This window comes from Neolamprologus multifasciatus, chromosome 14 (assembly GCF_963576455.1).
Source record: "Neolamprologus multifasciatus chromosome 14, fNeoMul1.2, whole genome shotgun sequence".
Classification (NCBI taxonomy): domain Eukaryota; kingdom Metazoa; phylum Chordata; class Actinopteri; order Cichliformes; family Cichlidae; genus Neolamprologus; species Neolamprologus multifasciatus.
In genome coordinates, this window is record NC_140452.1 from 15,262,428 (window position 1) to 15,282,926 (window position 20,499).

General features: G+C 40.5%; 2 protein-coding genes across 6 annotated transcripts in view; one reads left to right on the forward strand and one right to left on the reverse strand.

The window, feature by feature from the left end:
• Nucleotides 1–17,436, forward strand: LOC146503746 (galectin-4-like). 5 transcript variants are annotated; one of them, XM_085130910.1, is made up of 18 exons: nt 1–343; nt 2,312–2,400; nt 2,697–2,901; nt 3,096–3,209; nt 14,497–14,520; nt 14,608–14,634; nt 14,750–14,785; nt 14,893–14,922; nt 15,037–15,072; nt 15,180–15,209; nt 15,324–15,359; nt 15,466–15,495; nt 15,606–15,641; nt 15,790–15,816; nt 15,915–15,944; nt 16,376–16,464; nt 16,555–16,720; nt 16,855–17,436. In XM_085130910.1, the coding sequence occupies exons 1-18, from the start codon at nt 302–304 to the stop codon at nt 16,999–17,001; spliced, it is 1,194 nt and encodes a 397-aa protein (XP_084987036.1). In that variant the 5' UTR covers nt 1–301; the 3' UTR covers nt 17,002–17,436. The 5 variants fall into 5 exon arrangements, with proteins under 5 accessions (XP_084987036.1, XP_084987037.1, XP_084987032.1 ...); XM_085130911.1 differs by lacking the exons at nt 15,466–15,495; nt 15,606–15,641 and having other exon boundaries at nt 155–343; XM_085130906.1 differs by lacking the exons at nt 14,750–14,785; nt 15,324–15,359; nt 15,466–15,495 and having other exon boundaries at nt 155–343.
• LOC146503747 (tyrosine-protein kinase receptor UFO-like) overlaps nt 17,213–20,499 on the reverse strand; it is a 25,284-nt gene continuing 21,997 nt past the window's right edge. Inside the window, 1 exon segment of the mRNA XM_085130884.1 lies at nt 17,213–19,973. Coding sequence (XP_084987010.1) covers nt 19,526–19,973 — 448 coding nt within the window. The 3' untranslated portion in view covers nt 17,213–19,525.

A 20,499-nucleotide genomic window follows, 5' to 3' on the forward strand; every position in this document is an offset into this window, starting at 1 on the left:
ACCATCCTGTAGAATGGATACTCATTGCTCAATCATTTTGGTTTTTCCTTGCACAGCTACACACATACGCATTCTCGTTTTTTGTTTTTTTTCACTCAAGTGCCACTCCTCTGCTGGGGCAAAGGTTATTTGAATCAGGTTCTTCCAAAACAAACACAGTGATGCAGGGCTGGGTGTAGTACCCTGATCTACTCCTCCCTCACTGCTTGTATAAAATAAGGCGTCTGGGTGGTATTAGTGCTTGATCACAGGGAGTTATTCTCCTGCTTTGTTCTGCTCAACCATCTTACTGACTGCAGCCATGTTTGTTTCTCCTCCTGGCTATCAGCCAATCTATAGCCCGGTAAGTATCTGCACGCACTGATACCCATTGAAATATGATTTTCCATTAGGTCTTAAACAAGCGTCATTGTTTTTGTTCTGTTAATAACAATGATAATATTTGAGCCTGTGGCACTGTGTGAATTTTATGCTGAGAAGATGTAATAAATTGTCCTTAGGTTCTCATAGTTCCATTACCATTACAGGATTTTGCAAATTTATGAACTGAAAACTGCAATCACTGAAGATACTTTGTTAAAGAATTAAGATAATATCACAATGGAAGGTCGGCTGTTTTTGTAAGGAGAAACCAAAATAGTGACACCACAAAGCAGTTCAGAGGAATCAAAAATTACTTAGTATTTTCAGTTGGATCTTCTTTTTAGTTATTCAGTTTTCTCCAGTGGTTCCCAAAGAAGGACACATTTAAAGTGGGGGACATTAATGAAGGCACGAGATTAGGAAAGGTTACAATGCTTAGAACAGGATAAGTAAACAAAGTTCTATTTGACCATAGTACTGGTCACGGTTACTAGTAGAAGGATAGACTAACAATCTGACAGATAATGAAGTGTAGGTCTGGATATATAGCTAAATTCAATTCAGTTGTATTTATTATAGTGCCAAATCATGACAGCTGTCGCCCAGCCAGGCCTCAACAATCAGATAGCCCTCTGTGATCAAGCACTTGGGGAGGATAAACTTCTTTTTAACAGGGATAAACTTCCAGCAGAACCAGGCTCAGGGACAGGCACAGGTGGATATAGATGGGGCGAAACAGTCACTCAAAGTGAATCAGAGATGAATAGTAATCCTTGCTTTTATTTAAGCAGTATGGAAATATTCGTTGCTGAGAGGGACTGGAAAGAGAGACCATATTTCTCTGATAGTAGCAATTTAAAATCCTTCTACTCACATACAAGGTACCATATAAACCCAATAGAGCCCTTTGCTCTCAGATGGCAGACTTACTTGTGATTTCTAGGGTATTTCAAGGCCCTCGTTTGTGGAGACAAGTGTTGTGCCAAGGTAGATATGGCCGACAGAATTTGTTTCCGCTGCATTGGGAGGATTCACTGGGCAGGGAGAGTGGATCCAATTGATTATGCCCGAATTAGAACCAACTAGACATGGAAGAAATGAGCTTTTTTAGTGAAAACTTGAAGAGTGTCATTACATTACTGTTCAGTTTGAATGTTACGACAGAAAATTATATATTTATTGTTCTCACGTGTTATCGAATGGGATTATTTCAATAAACTGGCAGATAACTGACCGATTATTATTTGTATGCTCCTGTAACTTTACTGTATAAAGAGCTAAAAGCTCCAACATTTTAGGAGTCATTATAAGAAGTGTTTGTGAACTAAAAATGAAGAATTTGGGATACTGTTTGTCTGTGATTTGGACACGTGCTAGGTAAGGTAATGTCTTTTTAAGTAATGGTTTAATCACGGCCACCTTAAAGACCTGTGTACATGGCATCTTAACAGAGACAGGCTGATCATATTTAAGACTTGTCCACTGTGGTGTATACAGTCAAAAATACAAAAATTGTGTATTCGTCCCCTTACTGAGGACAGTGTATATAATGTATAAACTGAATGTGTTTTGTCATGCCCAGTAACACACACAGAGAGAGGCCAAACTGGGAGTGTAAGAACTGTTGCGAAATTAGATAAACACTAGATAGATTCACAATGCTGTCCGTACTGCCCAGGCTTTTGTATTAAATATTGAAATGCTGGGCCTCTGTTGGCTTCAAAAATGATTTCACTGAAACAAATAAAACAACATTTGGTACAAACCAAATAGTTTGGAAATGCCTGATTAATATTTACTAGAGTACTGTAATTAAGCACTGCAAAGTAATTTGATTTAGCTGATCTAATCATAACACGACTGACATTTGTAAGTGTACTTCATAGACTTGCATACAACACACAGTGTTGCTGTGTTATAGTTACTTAATATTTTGTCCATGGCACAGAACATACCCTATCTAGGGCCTATTTATGGAGGGCTGAGGGAAGGGATGTCCATCTATATCCAGGGGACCATTCCTAAGCACATTACCAGGTGAGTGGAAGACATAAACTTGTGACACTGTGCACTTTGCAAGAGTTAATAGCTGTTAAATATATTTAGTCCATTCTCAAGGTGGTTATCATTAGTTATAAGGGGCTGGACAGAGTCAACGCATTAACGTGCTAACCGCGCTAATACGGTGAAACCATCCAGCCCCAGGCAGAGGCGATCTGCAGTAACTCGTTAAAGGAGATTTAATGCAGTTATGAAGTGAACATCATTTTAACGAGATTAACGCTGACAGCACTAATTTTATTTATTTTTTCTTTCTTTCTTTTCATTGGCAGGTTCTTTATCAACCTGATTTGCGGAGAATATGAATCCAGCGACATTGCCCTACACTTCAACCCTCGATTTGATGGCTGGGACAAGGTGGTCTTCAACACCTGTCAGAATGGATCCTGGGGATTAGAGGAGAAGATTCACAGGATGCCTTTTCGAAAAGGAGAGCATTTTGAAATGGTCGTCATTGTTAATTTTCAGGGCTATCAGGTCAGGTAAAACTGTTGTACAGACAATGCAAACCATTTCTCGTTTATTTTATCCTGTAAGTAAAGACTCAATAAATGGTTTATACTCACTATAATGTAATTATAAGGTATTAGTTATAGTCAGTCAGTTATATTATTACCATTTATGCTTCTTTTACTTTAATGTAACACCAATATGACATTATTCTGTTGCAGATTAAAGTAAATGGGTTTGATTTCCATACTTTTCAACACCGCATCCCTATGGAGCAAGTTCGTGGGCTGCAGATTGCAGGAGATGTTTCCATCCAGATGATTAATTTTATTGGGGTGAGTCCTCAGCTCTGTGAATCTTCTGCATTGATGCTTCGGGCTTTGCTGGGGAAAATAAATTAAGCCAAAATTATCAAAAGCTTACATTTAACAAGTGTGGCAGCTGTTGGCTAACGATTTCTGCTAATGTGCCCATGTAACCGGTTTCTGCTTCACCCCGCTGCAACAGTTCGGCCCAAACAGACTCCTCGACTCTGCGTTGTGTTGTGTTTTTAAGAAGACAAAGAGTCTCTGATCGATCGTTGCCGCTTTATTTCCTGAATGGAAACATCGGTGTTGTATCAGTGCAAAGGGCTCGCCACTAGTGATGGTAAATTTGATTCTTTTTACTGAATCGAGTTTTAATGAGTCACTCACCAAAGTGAATCGGATTTTTGAGTAATTTGATTCACTGAGTCAGTTGACCAGAGAGTGCAAAAAATTTACATTTTCACTCAAACTTAACTTTTCATGTAAATCCCACTGCTAAGATGAATGATTCTAAAAACAAACAAACAAACAACTATTTTATAGAGCAAAAAAGAGCAAAAACATTTCTAAAATTAAGCAATTTCCTATCAAAATTGCTTAATAAACAATTATTTTGTTTATTTGTATTTTATTAGTATTTTCCTTAAATGTGTTAAATATATATTTTCTCATCTAAATGTCCACTGAGCTGTGAGCCAGGGGGCGGTAATGCGCCTTAACATTGGTTGCCAACCAAGAAGAAGAAGAAGCTGTGAGCCAGGAGGGAGGGGGTTGTCACTACCCGATCCGTACCGGATACCCGATCCGTACCGGAAACCCGATCGGTACCCCGCATGCGCGAATGGTGTCTACTTCCGGTCGTAGCGTTTTACGATAGTTATGGGTCAGAGTATCTGTTAAAATGTTAAGAATATTAAGTATATCTTAAAATGTTTGCAATAATGAAGCATTTTAGTACAATGTAGACAAAAACAAAAAATAAAAAGACAGTTACGGATCGGGACTCCCTGATCCTTACTGCGCATGTGCAAAGTCGGATCGTACAAATCGGGTCTACCTGATCCGTACCGCGCATGTGCAGGGGTTTTCTTCTTCTTCTGTTCGTTTAATGGCAGTTTACTCCCCAGTGTACGAGGATACTGCCACCTGCTGACCGAGCGAATGAACCCTATTGTAAACTGAATTGGCGTCATTACAAACGTGTGTTAAATTTGATTTAGTGATAATCAAGTGTGTTTATGCTTGTCTGTGTGGAGAGGATTGACTGGAATAGTGATGATGATGTCCGCTATCACTGTCAATTGTCAGTAAACACTTAATCTGGCTGCTGAATCTTCACGTGACACATTGCTAAGTCAATATTATTAAGTCTGTAATTAGGCGCCATTCTTCTTATTTTACGGCGCTGTTGTTCAATCGGGGAACGCTCTCTGTTGAGGAGAAAAGCATGATTTGTTTGTATACGGATTATCCATTGTTTAAATGTCCCGGGCAGTCGAAAAGGAGGCAGAGCTGTTGAGAAATGCTAGGAGCTAACTGGGCGCTAACCGTATCATTCAAATATATTGAATGTCGCAATGTTGGCAAAGAGAGGAAGTGACGTAAGATTTGCGCATGCGGGGTACCGATCGGGTTTCCGGTACGGATCGGGTAGTGACAGGGGTGAGTGAGTGATTCTTTCGCTCGCTCTATGATTCAGCACAGGAGGGAGGGGGTGAGCGAGTGAGTGATTCGTTCGTTCGCTCTATGATTCAGCACAGGAGGGAGGGGGTGAGTGAGTGAGTGATTCGTTCTCTCTATGATTCAGCACAGGAGGGAGGGGGTGAGCGAGTCCTGAGTGATTTGCTTACGCTTACGATTCAGCACAGGAAGGGAGGGAGCGAGTAGCTCAAATGTGCTGTTAGCATGTTAGCAGAGCGATGCTACTGTGAACCGAGGAGCTATTTTCTTGATGTGAGCTTCTACTCAGGGTTTTTTCTTCCAGTTCAGAGCAGAAATGCTTTTGTTAAGAAACTGGCTGTTGTTTTTTTCCCCCACAATTTTAATTATAAGCTAGATATATTTCTACTAAGCGAATTAGTTTGCTAACAGAAACAGGGATGAGTCAGTGAGTCAGTTGGGCTTGTGAATCATGATTCACGAGTCAGCAAAGTGATTCTCGAGTACTGAACGATTCGTTCACGAATCGAACATCACTACTCGCCACACACCACTCCGCACAGCACACTACGGCAGAACATCCCATTAGCATTCCGCTTTAGCATACAGTTTTACACAATAATAAACAAATGAAAAGTACATAAAACTGGTGTTGGACATGTGTCCACTAAGCACTTATTACACTCGGTGCCCATTAGTGATGGGATTTCCGGCTCTTTTTAGAGATCCGGCTCTTTCAGCTCGGCTCACTAAAAAGAGCCGGCTCTTTTGGCTCCGAACCGGCTCTTCAGGTTGTTTTGTTGCTTTAATTATTTAATCATTAACAATAATATAAAATTATGCAGAAAAGGAATTACTAATGTAAAAAAAAAGTGGTTTTATTTATATATGTTTATATATAAATATATGTGGTGGCCCCTAGAGACAAAACACGTACAAACTCTAAAGCATATACAAACTCCAAAAAGCACGTACAAACTCCAAAACACATTTCTAGTGTTAACTGAACTTCCAAAACAGAGCTACCTAGATCACTTAAATTACACAAATGAAAGCATGTGTGTATTGTTTGTGTATTTATAGACAAGCACTCATATTTATTCAAATAATTTAAAAAAAAATTCATTTACCTGTTACTATCACACACCAAATCCGGTTGTTGATACTTCCTGGCTTGTGTAGCCACTAGGTAACAAACGCTCAACACTGCGCCCTAGCATCCTGGAGCACTTCTGTTATCTTTTGTACGTGATTCTGAGTTTGTACGTGCTTCTTAGTTTTTACGTGTTTTGGAGTTTGTACGTGCGTCTGAGTTTGTACGTGTTTTGGAGTTTGTACGTGCTTTGTCTCTAAGGGCCACCACAAATATACTTTATTTATTCACTCCACATAAAATGTAATAAATAAATCATATAATACAAAAAACATCTATTTACATTTTAAACTTTTAACTATTTAAATTTTCAGCTTTTTCCTTTTAAACAAATTTAACGTGAAACAACACAAAACAATGCAAACCACAACACAATTAAATATAAATTAAAATATTAAAACAAAAAGAAGATGCACATTCTCTGTCATATGGGCCTGCATGATTTCTGAATCCTTTATCATCTGCAACTGAAAATAGTGGATGATTACTATACCTTTCTAATGTGACGTTGTTGTCCCTCGCTCTCTTTCTCTCTGGCTCTGTTCCTGTGCTGCTGCGAGTGTAACTAACACCCCTCCCCTCTCTGCCCAGCGCAAAGTACAGGCCGCGTGTGCGGAGTTTACCGGAAAAAAGGGCGAGAGAGAGGGTGAGAGAAAGAAAAAAAACACTTCACGCTCGCGTTGTTCACTTCAAAGAGTCGGCTCTAAGAGCCATTTCGTTCGCGAACGACCCATCACTAGTGCCCATCAGTTAATCAAACATGTTTTGTGTGTCTGTACTACTTAGCTACATTGTGTCCGAAACAATACACCTACAATTTAGTGATGTGCGGATCGATTCTGAAATATCGATTCCTCCGATACCAATCATTTATGTTCTAGAATCGATTCTCACATTAAAATATCGATATTTTAGTAATTTAGGGTAAATTTGTAGTTTATCATTAACAGGAACACAGTGGAAAGAAACTATATCATTCAGATTGTCTACATTCAAAGGAACTACTTCCTCTTCCGCCTTTCATAGTCATTTGAGAAATTACGGCTGTATAAATGTCTCGCAGCCGCTGGCGTGCACACTCACAACAATGGCTGAGCATAATTGGAGTCATATGTGGACTTATTTTACCTCCACAAACAGCTGAGACGTGGTTTGCGATACAAGTGAGGTGTTGTGGACATACTAGGGAGACATCCAAAAAGGCTGTTGGGAGGGGGGGGGGGGGGATAAATTCATTTTACAGTGTTTATTTATTGGATAAAATACGTTAAATGTCACCGTTATTATTGGCCAGCCCGGAAACAGCGGGGGTGTCCAAATTCAGAGGCTGCTTCCACCTGATGACCCGGAAAGCCGGGTATTACGTCACGAGCTCCCTTGGTGGAGTGAAACGCTGCCGTCTGTTCCTTGCTATCTAAAATATAACCTGGCGCTGGCGTGAACTCTCTACCGTCTCACACTTCTGTTTAATCAGTTTTCTGTTTGATGTTTATTCAGCTGTGTGAAAACCCCAGAGGAACCCACCCAAGGGATTAATAAAGTTTAATTTAATTTAATTTAATTTAATAACTTTAATCTCAGCCAAACCGATTTCCTCACGAACAAATAAAAAACTGGAAAAGCCAAACAACAACATTTTTAAGTTATCAAAGTGACTTGTATATCATGTTTAACCCGAGTAACGAAAGACCGCGGGGGTTTGAAAACAATGTGTCGGTCGGCTCAGATATTTGAAGTTTACACAGCTACATTCTCACCTGAAAATATGTTAAAATTGGTTATGAAAAAATATATTAAAATTCGGGATTCTCCCGGAAAAATCGGGAGGGTTGGCATGTATGGTTGTGGCAACATCACTAACCTTGTCAAACACCTCAGAGTAAATCATATCACAGAATATGACAAGCCTATATTGAGGCTAGTGATGGGATTTCCGGCTCTTTTTAGAGATCCGGCTCTTTCGGTTCGCCTCTTTCGGCTCCGAACCGGCTCTTCAGGTTGTTTTGTTGCTTTAATTAATTTATTATTAACAATAATATAAAATTATGCACAAAAGGAATTACTAACGTAAAAAAAAAGTGGTTTTATTTACATATGTTTATATATAAATATATGCGGTGGCCCCTAGAGACAAAACACGTACAAACTCCAAAACACATTTCTAGCATGAACTGAACTTCCAAAGCAGAGTTACTAGATTACTTAAATTACACAATTGAAAGCATGTGTGTATTGTTTGTGTATTTATACACAGGCACTCATATATATTCAAATAGTTTTAAAAAAAAGTTCATTTACCTGTTACTACCACACACCAAATCCGGTCGTTGGTACTTGCTGGCTTGTGTAGCCACTAGGTAACAAAAGCTCAACACTGCGCCCAGCATCCTGGAGCACGTCTGTTGTCTTTTGTACGTGTTTTGAGTTTTTACGTGCTTCGGAGTTTGTACGTGTTTTTACGTGCTTCGGAGTTTGTATGTGTTTTTACGTGCTTCGGAGTTTGTACGTGCTTCGGAGTTTGTATGTGTTTTTACGTGCTTCGGAGTTTGTACGTGTTTGTACGTGATTTGAAGTTTGTATGTGCTTTGTCTCTAGGGGCCACCGTAAATATACTTTTATTTATTCACTCCACATAAAATGTAATAAATAAATCATATAATACAAAAATCAACTATTCACATTTCAAATTTTAACTATTTAAATTTTCAGCTTTTTCCTTTTACAAATTTGAAGTGAAACAACACAAAACACTGCAAACCACAACACAATTAAATATAAATTAAAATATGAAAACAAAAATAACATGCATATTCGCTGTCATATGTGTGGTGTAATCTATATTGATGTACATCATGCGCCACTAGGCGGCAGTACTTACCATCTAGTCAGGAAATGGTGGTATGTAATTAGCACGAGAGTAAGCTAGAATAAAGATGGTTGTTGCTCCACGTTATCGCTTGAGCGGGGAGTTTTATTCAAGAGCCCAACACAACATGGTGTCAGAAGTGCACTCGCTCTAAGCGGTGAACTGAGAAAAATTTAAAAGAAAGTCAGCTTGGCGATCGGCTAGCGACAAACATGACGGAGCAAGCAGCAGCTCTGCCGGCGGCAACTGGCCCGGTTATGGCAGCTCCACCAGCGGCTACTTTCACCATCAAGCCACCGGAACCGTTCGACTTCGCTAAGCCCCAGGAATGGGAGAAGTGGATCAGACGTTTCGAGCGTTTTAGAATGGCAAGTAATCTGAACAGTTCAACGGATGCTAACCAAGTGAACACATTAGTTTACTGCATGGGAGACGAGGCTGACGACGTGCTAAGGGGACTTGACCTAACAGACGGGCAGCGCCAGCAGTACGATGCGGTCAGAAACGCATTTGATAGACATTTTGTCCCCAGAAAGAATGTGATTTATGAAAGAGCAAAGTTTAATAAGCGAGTACAACAGCCATCAGAAACAGTTGACTCCTTCATAACAGCTCTATATGCTCTCGCTGAAAACTGAATATGGGGAACTTCACGATGAACTTTTGAGGGATAGGCTCGTTGTGGGTCTTAAAGATTTATCACTGTCAGAGAGAATGCAGCTCAACAAAGATTTGACCCTAACCAAAGCTATCACAATGGCGAGACAATCTGAGGAAATAAAAAGACAGCAAACTGACCTAAGAGGTGAAAGCAGCACTGGCAAAACAGCCGTGGATGCCGTGCATGTCAGAAAATCACAGCCAAATAAATTCAGAAGCAGAGAGCAAAAGCAGTTCAAGCCACAAAAACCACAAATGACAAAACAAGAGAAAAAAACATGTTCTAAATGTGGAAAAGCACCGATGCACCCAGCAGCACAGTGCCCAGCTAAAAATGCAGAATGCCACAACTGTGGGAAACGTGGACACTACGGGAGAGTTTGTAGGTCTACAACTGTGCATGAGGTGGCAGACAGTGCAGATGGACTTTTCCTAGGTGAACTGGATTCAGGAGAAGACCCGTGGCTTGCTAACATCTGCGTGAGAGGCAAAAGTATGACATTTAAATTAGACTCGGGGGCAGATGTCACAGCTATCTCAGAGGAGACATTCAAAGACATTAAGCAGCCAAATGAACATTTGCAAAAAGCTGAAAAGCCACTGTATGGACCAGGAGGTGCAGCACTGACCGTACTTGGGTCCACAAAGGAAGACATTTCCTACAGTGACAGGAGCACTACAGAGACAATCTATGTAGTCAGAAATCTGCGTGTAGCTCTCTTAAGCAGGACAGCTTCTGTGAGACTGAAACTAATTGCCCGAATGGACAATGTTGACCTTGAGACAGTGAAGAAAGTGTACCCCAAACTATGTGATGGGCTTGGGCTTGTTCAAAAACCATACACGATTAAGCTGAAGCCTGACGCTAAACCTTATTCACTGAAAGTGCCAAGGCGTGTTCCACTGCCACTACTGGGCAAAGTCAAAACAGAGCTGGAGAGGATGGAACAGTTGGGAGTAATCAGTCGTGTGGAAGAGCCCACAGACTGGTGTTGCGGCATGGTCGTAGCCCCCAAAAAGGACAAAGAGAAAGTCCGTATCTGTGTGGACATGACACCATTAAATGAGTCAGTGTGTCGTGAAAGATATATCCTTCCCTCTGTAGACCAAACACTAGGCATGCTCACAGGTGCGCAGTATTTCTCCAAGCTCGATGCTAACATGGGCTTTTGGCAAATACCGCTGTCCAAAGAATCTGCTCTCCTCACCACATTTATTACGCCATTTGGTAGGTACCATTTCAATCGTTTGCCATTTGGTATTTCCAGTGCACCAGAGCATTTCCAAAACATGATGGTGACGGAAGTGACAGCCGGCCTCGCGGGAGTCGTGTGCCACATGGACGACATCCTGGTCTGGGGATCCACGAGAGAGGAGCACGACATGAGACTCCACGCTGTCCTCGACCGTGCAGAGAAGGCGGGCGTCACCCTGAACATGTCAAAATGTGAGTTTGGCAAAAGGGCAGTGAAATTCTTAGGATTCATTGTGTCATCTGAAGGCATGAGTCCTGACCCTGACAAAACTAGTGCGGTGCAGAATATGAAAGAGCCAAGCACCGTGAGTGAGCTTAGGAGCTTCTTAGGAATGGTGAATCAGCTGGGGAAATTCATCCCAAACCTCTCCGAAAAAGACAAACCACTGAGAGACTTGCTTTCAACTAAAAACATGTGGTACTGGGGGCATGAGCAACAAAACGCGTTTAGCAGTTTAAAAGAAGAACTGTCATCCGCTCCAGTACTGCAGCTTTACGACCCAAACAAACCACAAAAGATCTCAGCAGATGCCTCTTCATACGGGTTGGGGGCAGTTTTACTACAGAAAGACAATGACATGTGGTCACCAGTCGCGTATGCCTCACGATCATTGACAGCCACAGAGCAGCGCTATGCTCAGCTGGAAAAAGAAGCACTGGCGCTCACCTGGGCCTGTGAAAGATTCAGTGACTTTATTCTAGGGCTACACTTTGAGCTTGAGACTGACCATAAGCCACTTGTGAGCCTACTTGGAGGACAAGCCTTGGATTTGCTTCCACCGCGGATACAGAGATTCCGCATGCGCCTAATGAGGTATTCTTACACTATAAGGCACATTCCAGGCAAAAGCCTCACCACAGCCGACACGCTGTCACGGTTACCGCTGGCAGGCAGCGTGATGCCCAGAGACAATGATCTTATGGAGGACACCGATATTTACGTTGACGCGGTGCTGGAGGGCCTTCCTACTAGCAGCAAATACCTTACAGATCTCCGTGAACAGCTACAGTCTGACAGCGTCTGTTCCCAAGTCATGAAGTTCTGTGCAGAGGGCTGGCCGGACAGGAACCAGCTGCAGGGAGTGGTAAAACACTACTGGTCCGAAAGAGCAGTTCTGAGTGTACACAATGGACTACTACTGCGAGGCACGAGGTTGGTCATACCTGCAAACATGCGAAATGCAGTTTTGGACAAAATACACGAGGGACACCAAGGGGTAGTTAAGTGTAGAGAACGTGCCCGACAAGCAGTGTGGTGGCCAGGCTTAAGTAATCAGATCAGTGAACTTGTCCTTAAGTGCAGGCTGTGCATACAGGAGAGAGTTAACGTGAGGGAACCTCTTATGCCCACACGTTTACCTGAGAGGCCATGGCAGAATTTAGGAGCTGATTTGTTCACACTAAAAGACAAAAACTATCTGTTGGTAATAGATTATTTCTCGAGATATGTCGAGATTGCTCAGCTCAGCCCAACTCGTTCAGCCAATGTGATTGTGCATTTAAAGTCAATGTTTGCACGCCATGGAATACCTGAAGCACTGATTACCGATAATGGCCCACAATTTGCATGTCAAGAAATGAGAGACTTTGCAAAGGACTACTGTTTTGAGCATGTCACCAGTAGTCCCAGGTACCCGCAGAGCAACGGCGAGGCGGAGAGGGGCGTCCAGACCATCAAGAATCTCCTCAAAAAAGCTAGCGATCCATACAAGGCATTGCTGGCATACAGAACAACAGCACTGGCGAATGGCTACAGCCCGGCTCAACTTCTCATGGGGCGCAGGCTTCGTACTACCTTGCCAATGCTTCCTGAAACCTTACAGCCCTGTCTGCCTGATTTTCAGCAGATTTGTCGTGCAGAGAGAGAGAAAAGGCTGAGACAAACCGAATGTTTTAACAAAAGACATAGAACAAGAGAACTGGATAAATTGTTGCCAGGGCAACCAGTCTGGATCACGGATGCAAAAGCACAGGGCACAGTGACATCAGTCCACCCAACTCCACGATCATACATCATCAGTGGACCCCAAGGGACAATCAGAAGGAACCGCAGTCATCTTGTGCCGATCCCGCAAACAGAGACTCAAACCGAAGCAAAACAGATCCAGTCCACTCCTACAGAGACTGTTTCTGAGCCAAGCGCACCACATACACCAGGTGTGGTTAGAACCCGGTCTGGTAGGGAAGTGATTAAACCGAAAAGACTTGATCTGTGAAGCTAATTGTTTGGAAAGGGGAAAGTTGTATTTCAAATGCTAAGTTGTGGTTTTGAGAATAGCATGTTTAAAAGGTAAAATGGTTGGACATATGTTACAAGAGAAAAGAAAGTGTTTATGAAAATACCAAGTTTATGTTTCCTGAAATGCTGGGGTATGTCTGTATTGAAAAAAAAATATTATGCAGTTATGTTTTGTTTGAAGAGCAAAAGAATGTACCAGCCTAACTTCAGTAAGGGGGATGTGGTGTAATCTATATTGATGTACATCATGCGCCACTAGGCGGCAGTACTTACCATCTAGTCAGGAAATGGTGGTATGTAATTAGCACGAGAGTAAGCTAGAATAAAGATGGTTGTTGCTCCACGTTATCGCTTGAGCGGGGAGTTTTATTCAAGAGCCCAACACAACAATATGGGCCCGCATGAATAAACTTTCTGAATCCTTTATCATCTGCAACCGAAAATAGTTGTGGATGATTACTATACCTTTCTAATGTGACGTTGTTGTCCCTGGCTCTCTTTCTCTCTCTCTCTCCCTCCAGCTCTGTTCCTGTGCTACTGAGTGTAACTACCGCCCCTCCCCCCTCTGCCCAGCGTAAAGCACAAGGCTCGCGTGCGGAATGAAAAAAGTGCGAGAGAAAGAAAAAAAAAAAAACCCAGGTGACGGCTCGCGATAAAGAGTCGGCTCTAAGAGCCATTTCGTTCGCGAACGACCCATCACTAATTGAGGCAAACTGAAGAGGAGGAGAGGGACAGGTGCTGCTAGGGCGAGACAGAGTCCTTTAGTGCTGCAGGCAGGCAACGTGTTCAAATAGCGCATAACTTCAGTTTTATTTATTTCTATTTCTATATTTTCATTTCTATATGATTAACTCTGCGTTATTAAGTGATGAGAACAAGTAATCTGATATTACGCTATAATTTGAGATACAATAAATAAAATACGTTTTTGTACAAAGTATCGGTATCGGATGAGTATCGTCGATACCACCCTGAATATTACTTGGTATCGGATCGGAAAGGAAATCAGTGGTATCGCACATCACTACTACAATTTACGTATGGCTAGACTACTACGATTACTGCAGCCAGCCTCACCTAACCAGCCACACCGAGAGGGGGCGCTGTTTCCCCATTACACTGACATTTGTGGCAAGTGGAATAATACCACGTAAACACTGTTACACCCAATAGGGCATGCATAAGTATCATGAAGGAATGGGAATAATTAAAACAGAACATGTTGCATCATATTCAGAAAAATCTTTTTTTCTTTCATGTTTTGCTGGGTTTAAAAGTCATCTCTTTACAAATGTGAAATTAGCAGATGAATAAATATGTTTGTATGAATGAATGAATAAGTATGTTTCTATCAATATGCCAGATTTCTCCTTGTATTTCAAACAACACAATCTTCTGTGTTTAATCATTATTATGGTCAATAGCACTTACTTTGTGAAGATTTTGTTTTTAATTCATTTTTTCCCTATTTGATCTTTTTAGGGTGGAATGGGAGGAGGAATGGGAGTGAGTATATATATGTAATATCAAAATGATCCAAATTAATTTACCACAGCTTTTTCATGATTACAGTCATTCCCTGCTTTTCAACAGGGAGGATATCCAGGAGGTGGCATGGGGGTATGTTACTTTGACTGAGATATGTTTTGCACTCTGTTTCTTTAAATATTACTGTAGTGAGATAAAGTGTGCATATATTTAATTTGAACTGCACCGTGCTTCTTTTGACATCCAGGGAGGTTACCCAGGTGGTATGGGAGGAGGGATGGGAGTAAGTGTACTGAGTAATTGTACATTCGCTTTTGATAAGATCACTGTAATTTTTCAATTGCCACGTTAGAATTCATATTATTCAACATTCATATTTCAACCTTTCAGCCAGGAGGATATCCAGGAGGTGGCATGGGGGTATGTTACTTTTACTGAAGCATGTTTTGCATTCAGATTCTTTAAATATTACTGGATCTGTAGTGAGAGGAAGTCTGCACACTTGAACTGCACTGTGTTTCTTTTGACTTCCAGGGAGGTTACCCAGGTGGCATGGGAGGAGGAATGGGAGTAAGTGTACTGAGTAACTGAACATTTGATTTTGATAAGATCACTGTAATTGTTCAAGTGCCACGTTAGTACGCAAATGGTAAAACATACATATTTGAACTTTTCAGCCAGGAGGATATCCAGGAGGTGGCATGGGGGTATGCTACTTTTACTGAAGCATGTTTTACATTCAGTTTCTTTAAATATTACTGGAGCTGTAGTGAGAGGAAGTCTGCACATTTGAACTGCACTGTGTTTCTTTTGACTTCCAGGGAGGTTACCCAGGTGGCATGGGAGGAGGAATGGGAGTAAGTATACTGAATATTGTATATTTGCTTTTGACAAGGCCACTGTAGGTTTTCAAATAACATGCTAGTACACACATCATTAAACAAACATGTTTGAACATTTCAGCCAGGAGGATATCCAAGAGGTGACATGGGGGTAAAAAAAAAAAAAAATCCTCAGATTTACATTTGCTATATTATAAAATGTAGGTCACACATATGTAACAGAGTAAAGTAATTTTAAAACTTCTGATTGATTCCTTGCAGGATGGATATCCAGGATGCATGGGAGATGGAATGGGGGTATCAAATTATGCTATAACTTAAATAATCTGTGCAAGCTGAATTTTTATGACAAAAATCTTAATTTAAGTTTTATTTATCTTTCATTTTCATTTTGTTTTTGTATTTCTTTTTATTATTATTAATATCATTATTATTATTATTTAAGGGCACCTTTCCAGGCTCAAATCTGCCGGTGAGAACAATGCACAAAAATCGACATGTTCTTTTTATACACAGTTTATATATATTTACATTTGCTAAACCTACTCATATTTTCTATCTACTAATCAGGGTATGAGTGGGCAGCCAGTCTACAACCCTGTAAGTAAAATTTGCATAACACTCAACTTTCAGTCCAGTCACTGACTCCACGGTATTATATTGAAAGATTAAATCTGAAAATATGAGGTGAATTTAGTCAAATGAAGATAGATTGTTTAGAGAACATAAACAAGATGAGCTCACATGCTGAATTTTGTTTAATGAAAATGTTCAATTTTACCTTTTCTATTATTATGACTAAGAAAAGCATGTGGGTTGTGAAGCTTGAACTTTTATTGGTTTCTGAAATGATGCATAACAAAGAAAGTTTGACAATTACTGAATTTGTCAAACAAGACTTCAATCCCATTAGACACCAGACTGTAACCTTTAGGACACCATCAACAGGTTTTGTACACCTCTTATGAGGCCACCTGTGTTACTGTGTAATACTATAATACTCATATAAGATATCTCATTTTGCATTTAAGCCTGTGCCCTACTCCAACATCATCCCAGGAGGGATGTTCCCTAAGAGGACCATCGTCATCAGAGGCATGGTTCCCTATGGAGCACACAAGTGTGTGATTTTAAGACTACTTGCCGAAATCTCTAGTGCAGTACTAAAGTGCTAACATGAATGTTTAACGCTCATGGATGTGTGTTTCAGATTAAGCATCAAGTTTTTGGTGAGCAGATCTCGAGATGTCGCTTTCCACATCTATCCGAGATTCAGGGAAGGAATTGTTGTAAGAAACAGTATGATTGGAGGAAACTGGGGCCAGGAGGAGAGAGAAATGAGCATGAATCCATTTATGGAGGGCCAGTACTTTGATGTAAGTAACATCAGTCATGCAGTCGTAATATCAAGTCCTTATGATGAATTTTAGAAGCAAATTTTAATGTGATTTTGGCAAATTCTAGACAACTTTGTGTGTCAGCATTCAAAAGTTTTCTCTCTGTCCCTCAGATGTCAATCCGTTGTGGAAACCAGAGGTTTAAGGTGTTTGTGAACGGGCAGCACCTGTTTGACTTTTTCCATCGCTGGCAGTCCTTCAATGAGATCGACATGCTGGAGATAGAAGGCGATGTGCAGATCTCCTACATCCACTTCTGATACCACACACTAAAGAAATAAATAATTTTGTGCATCTTTCAAAAAATGTTATTTTTTTAAATAACATATTTCAAAAATATCTCATCCACAGAGTTGCTTATCTCAGTTTCTTACCTGCTTTGAGATCAGATATCTCAATAAGATCAAATGTCAACTCAGTATCTGCTGTATTGTTTATACCATGTTAACTGAATTAATAAATCATGAATCATTCATGAATTAACTGATTTATTTCTTATGCAAAATAGTGTATATACTGTATAAAATTTGTTTACAAATCATTACAGTGACAATATAAGGCAGTTATAGTACAATTTTCTCCCAATTCAAGAAAACACAACAGGAAAAATCGCAGTCGACACACACATGCACTGTAATGCAAAATACTGGCTCTGTGAAGGCACTTGGTAAAATCATAAAATTTAAGGCTTTGAATGTAAGATGGAGTTTCAGTTTTTGCTGGAATACAGTTGGAAGCTCATTTTTGGACCAAAATACTCCAAAGACACAGATATAAAATAGGAGACATATGTGCATTCAAAGTGGTATAGCATCTGAACATGGAAATTTAAACCAGTACCTCAGCCTCAGCACCACTGTTTGTGGTTCAGAAACAATGTGGTACTCCCACTGAGTCTACAGTACCAAAGCTATTACAAGAAATGTACACTTCCTTTTAAGAGGAAATTTCCATAATGCTACTAGTATAACATACTATTTTATATACAAGTACCTTTGATGTATACAACTAAGAAACACAGCGCCTCACTGACATTTTTTCTCATCCTGAAATGTGTGCCAGATTATTGTCAAGGCCATTCCAATGACAAAATTATAAACTAATGCAAATACATAAAAAATAAGTTCATACTGCTGTGTCTTTCTCTTGGATTCTGCTATTTACAGTGCCAAACAAGTGGCAGGATGATGTCACATGACAAGGTTAGTGATGTTTTCCAGTCTCCCAGACTCTTCCCATCAACAGAAAATACTGCAAATGTGTCATGTTCTCTCAGGTTTGTTTTCTGCTACTAAGAATAGGAAATAACTGAAATACAACAAAAAACCCCGAAACAAAAAGATACACACATTATAAACACACACAGATACAGAAACATTAGTGCAAGTTGTAGAAATACAAAAATCAGCATTTAAAAAAAAGTGTAATAACACTGTGCTTGACATAAAAAAGTAAAGGTAAAGAGTTTATCCCATCAATTGTCATGGATAATGGATTCGTTTCCCACATCCATCCACCTGTACCTTGAATCATCTCTGTCCTCCTGATTTGACTAGTACGTCTGTCCCTCTAGAAAATCCTCAGATTCCTGAGTTATAGCAAAGATATATACATACGTGAATCAGGACATGCACATGTAACAACTGTCAGTGAGGAAAGACTTGCTTTGTTCACACTATAAATCGCTCAGTGTACTTGATGCACAACCAACAGTAAAAACCCTGGGGAAGATACAAGACTTTGTTACAGCGGCACACTATGAATGCAAATCCTGTATTATTACTATGTTTTTTAATGAAGTACCTTTACTTTTATTTGCAATTTATTTATTTATTTATTTTTAAGATGTATATTGGGAATAAATCCTTAGATGGAGTACAGCCAACACTGTGCAACTGTTGGCTGCACTCCATAGAGGAGGGTGAGCATCATGCACAACCTCCTCCATGGAGTTCATATTTTGACACTTTTGACAATTTGTAAGATAATGAAAAATAGGGTCAAGTTAAGGCAATCAAGCAAGGCATTCTGAACCTCTTCATAAACTCTCTTATTGTAGGTATTAACATAACCTTAAAAACAACCAGTTTTCTGATCAGATAATTCACCTTGTGTAAAACAGGCTCTGCTGGTTCTTTGTTCCATGAATGAGTGGAGTTTCTGCTTCAAAAAATGTTTCCTTGGGTGTGACAGGTCCTCCATACAAGTGCTGACTCACTGTAAAGTTCAAGCTTCTGGGTTTAGTCTGGCAGTGTCTGAGCTGGTTTTACAAAGAGGTTTATTTATTTATTTATTTTTAGCTTAATTACTCTTTTGCATTCAGGTAGTTAAACAGAAATGGTGTGTTACAGCTAAAGCAAAAGGGAATTCATTTCACTGATTCTGCTGCAGTGTGTGTGGCATTGTAACATGTAATGTAGACCTCTTCACCCTCTTATTGGTAAGGGTGTACCCAGCTGCTACAGCAAATGAAATTTTACACTCACTTGGCTCTGGATAGTGTAATAAAACTTCATAAGACAAGGTTGGCTTATAAGGTTTTTTTCAACCCGTCATCTTATAAGAAAGGGGTTGAAAATAAAATATCAGTCCTTCATGTCCTTGGAATGAATTTGGCTGCTTGTTTATGAGTATGTCTGTGCAAACTATATATAGAGAGCCACATAAGGTTTCTTCTTCCTGTTAGAAAGAATCAGCGACGGGCTGGATTTTGTTCTTTGTACTTGTACTGGGATAGCACCCTTTGGCAGTGACCAGTCTTGTCATTTTTTGGCAGTGAGTCTGTCACTGCCAGGGCATTTTCTTGGATCCATTCCTGTCCTCAAGCAGCTCAACAGTTGGAGTGCGATTGGGAGTGGAGTGGCATGATGACTGTAGAGGCAATGTGGCTGTGGAAGATGATACTGGCATGTCCAGGCTCTCCATGGAGTCAGAAAGGGTTCGGTTGGTTTCGTGCTGTGGACAGAGGACATAACGGTTGGGGTGGTGGACCTCCACTGTGGTCACAGACTCCAGGCCTTTCAAGCAGAGAGGGGATGAGCGTCCAGTGGGGTCACGACCACCAACGGCTCCGAGCTCCATGGAGGACTCGTCCATGTTCACGTATAGAATCTCATCTGGATCTTGCGGGTCTGGCAGATCCTCAAGGGCTTTTTCGAGCTCACAGCGCAGTGACTCGAATGATGGACGATCTTTTGGGCTCAGCAACCAGCAGGAGAACATCAGGGAATAGCTGGAGGAGACAAAAGAATGTTAGTGGAGAATGTACTGTTAGCATGATAACAGTGAACAGTGACATTTAATATCTCATGGTGACCAAATGTTTTTATAGAAATAAACAATTCTGCATTTCTATGTAATTTATTTTCCTGGACAAGAGTATGCATTCAATACTTTTAAATATCGGATAATTTCTAATAATTAGCTCTATATTTCTCCCTTGATCTTAAAAGGTCCGTTTGGCTCATGTTAAATTTTGGTTTATATTTTAATACATTCTGTGTTTAAAATCCTCTTTTTTCCTCAGCTTTCTGTGCAGTTATGTATAATGTCAGTGTGACTGCTGTAAAAGCAGAAAGACTGGAGAAGTCTTTAAGCGTGTAGCCTTTATGGAAACAGGGTACTTCTATTGGAGCTTATGTATCGGAATTTCAGGAGTGGGACCGCGCCTCCAAACACGCTCCTTCCAGTTGTCATCTATATAGGTTCCCCCAGTTCTGCAAGCTGTTCATTCTTGTTCACGTGCCCCACCCTCTCTC

Bases quoted from the DNA above. Each gene is read 5' to 3' on its own strand.
- LOC146503746 (XM_085130910.1), top strand. From the start codon at position 302: ATGTTTGTTTCTCCTCCTGGCTATCAGCCAATCTATAGCCCG. The intron at 15,210-15,323 runs GTATGCTACTTT...TTTGACTTCCAG, and splicing joins ATCCAGGAGGTGGCATGGGG to GGAGGTTACCCAGGTGGCAT. The intron at 16,465-16,554 runs GTGTGTGATTTT...TGTGTGTTTCAG, and splicing joins GTTCCCTATGGAGCACACAA to ATTAAGCATCAAGTTTTTGG.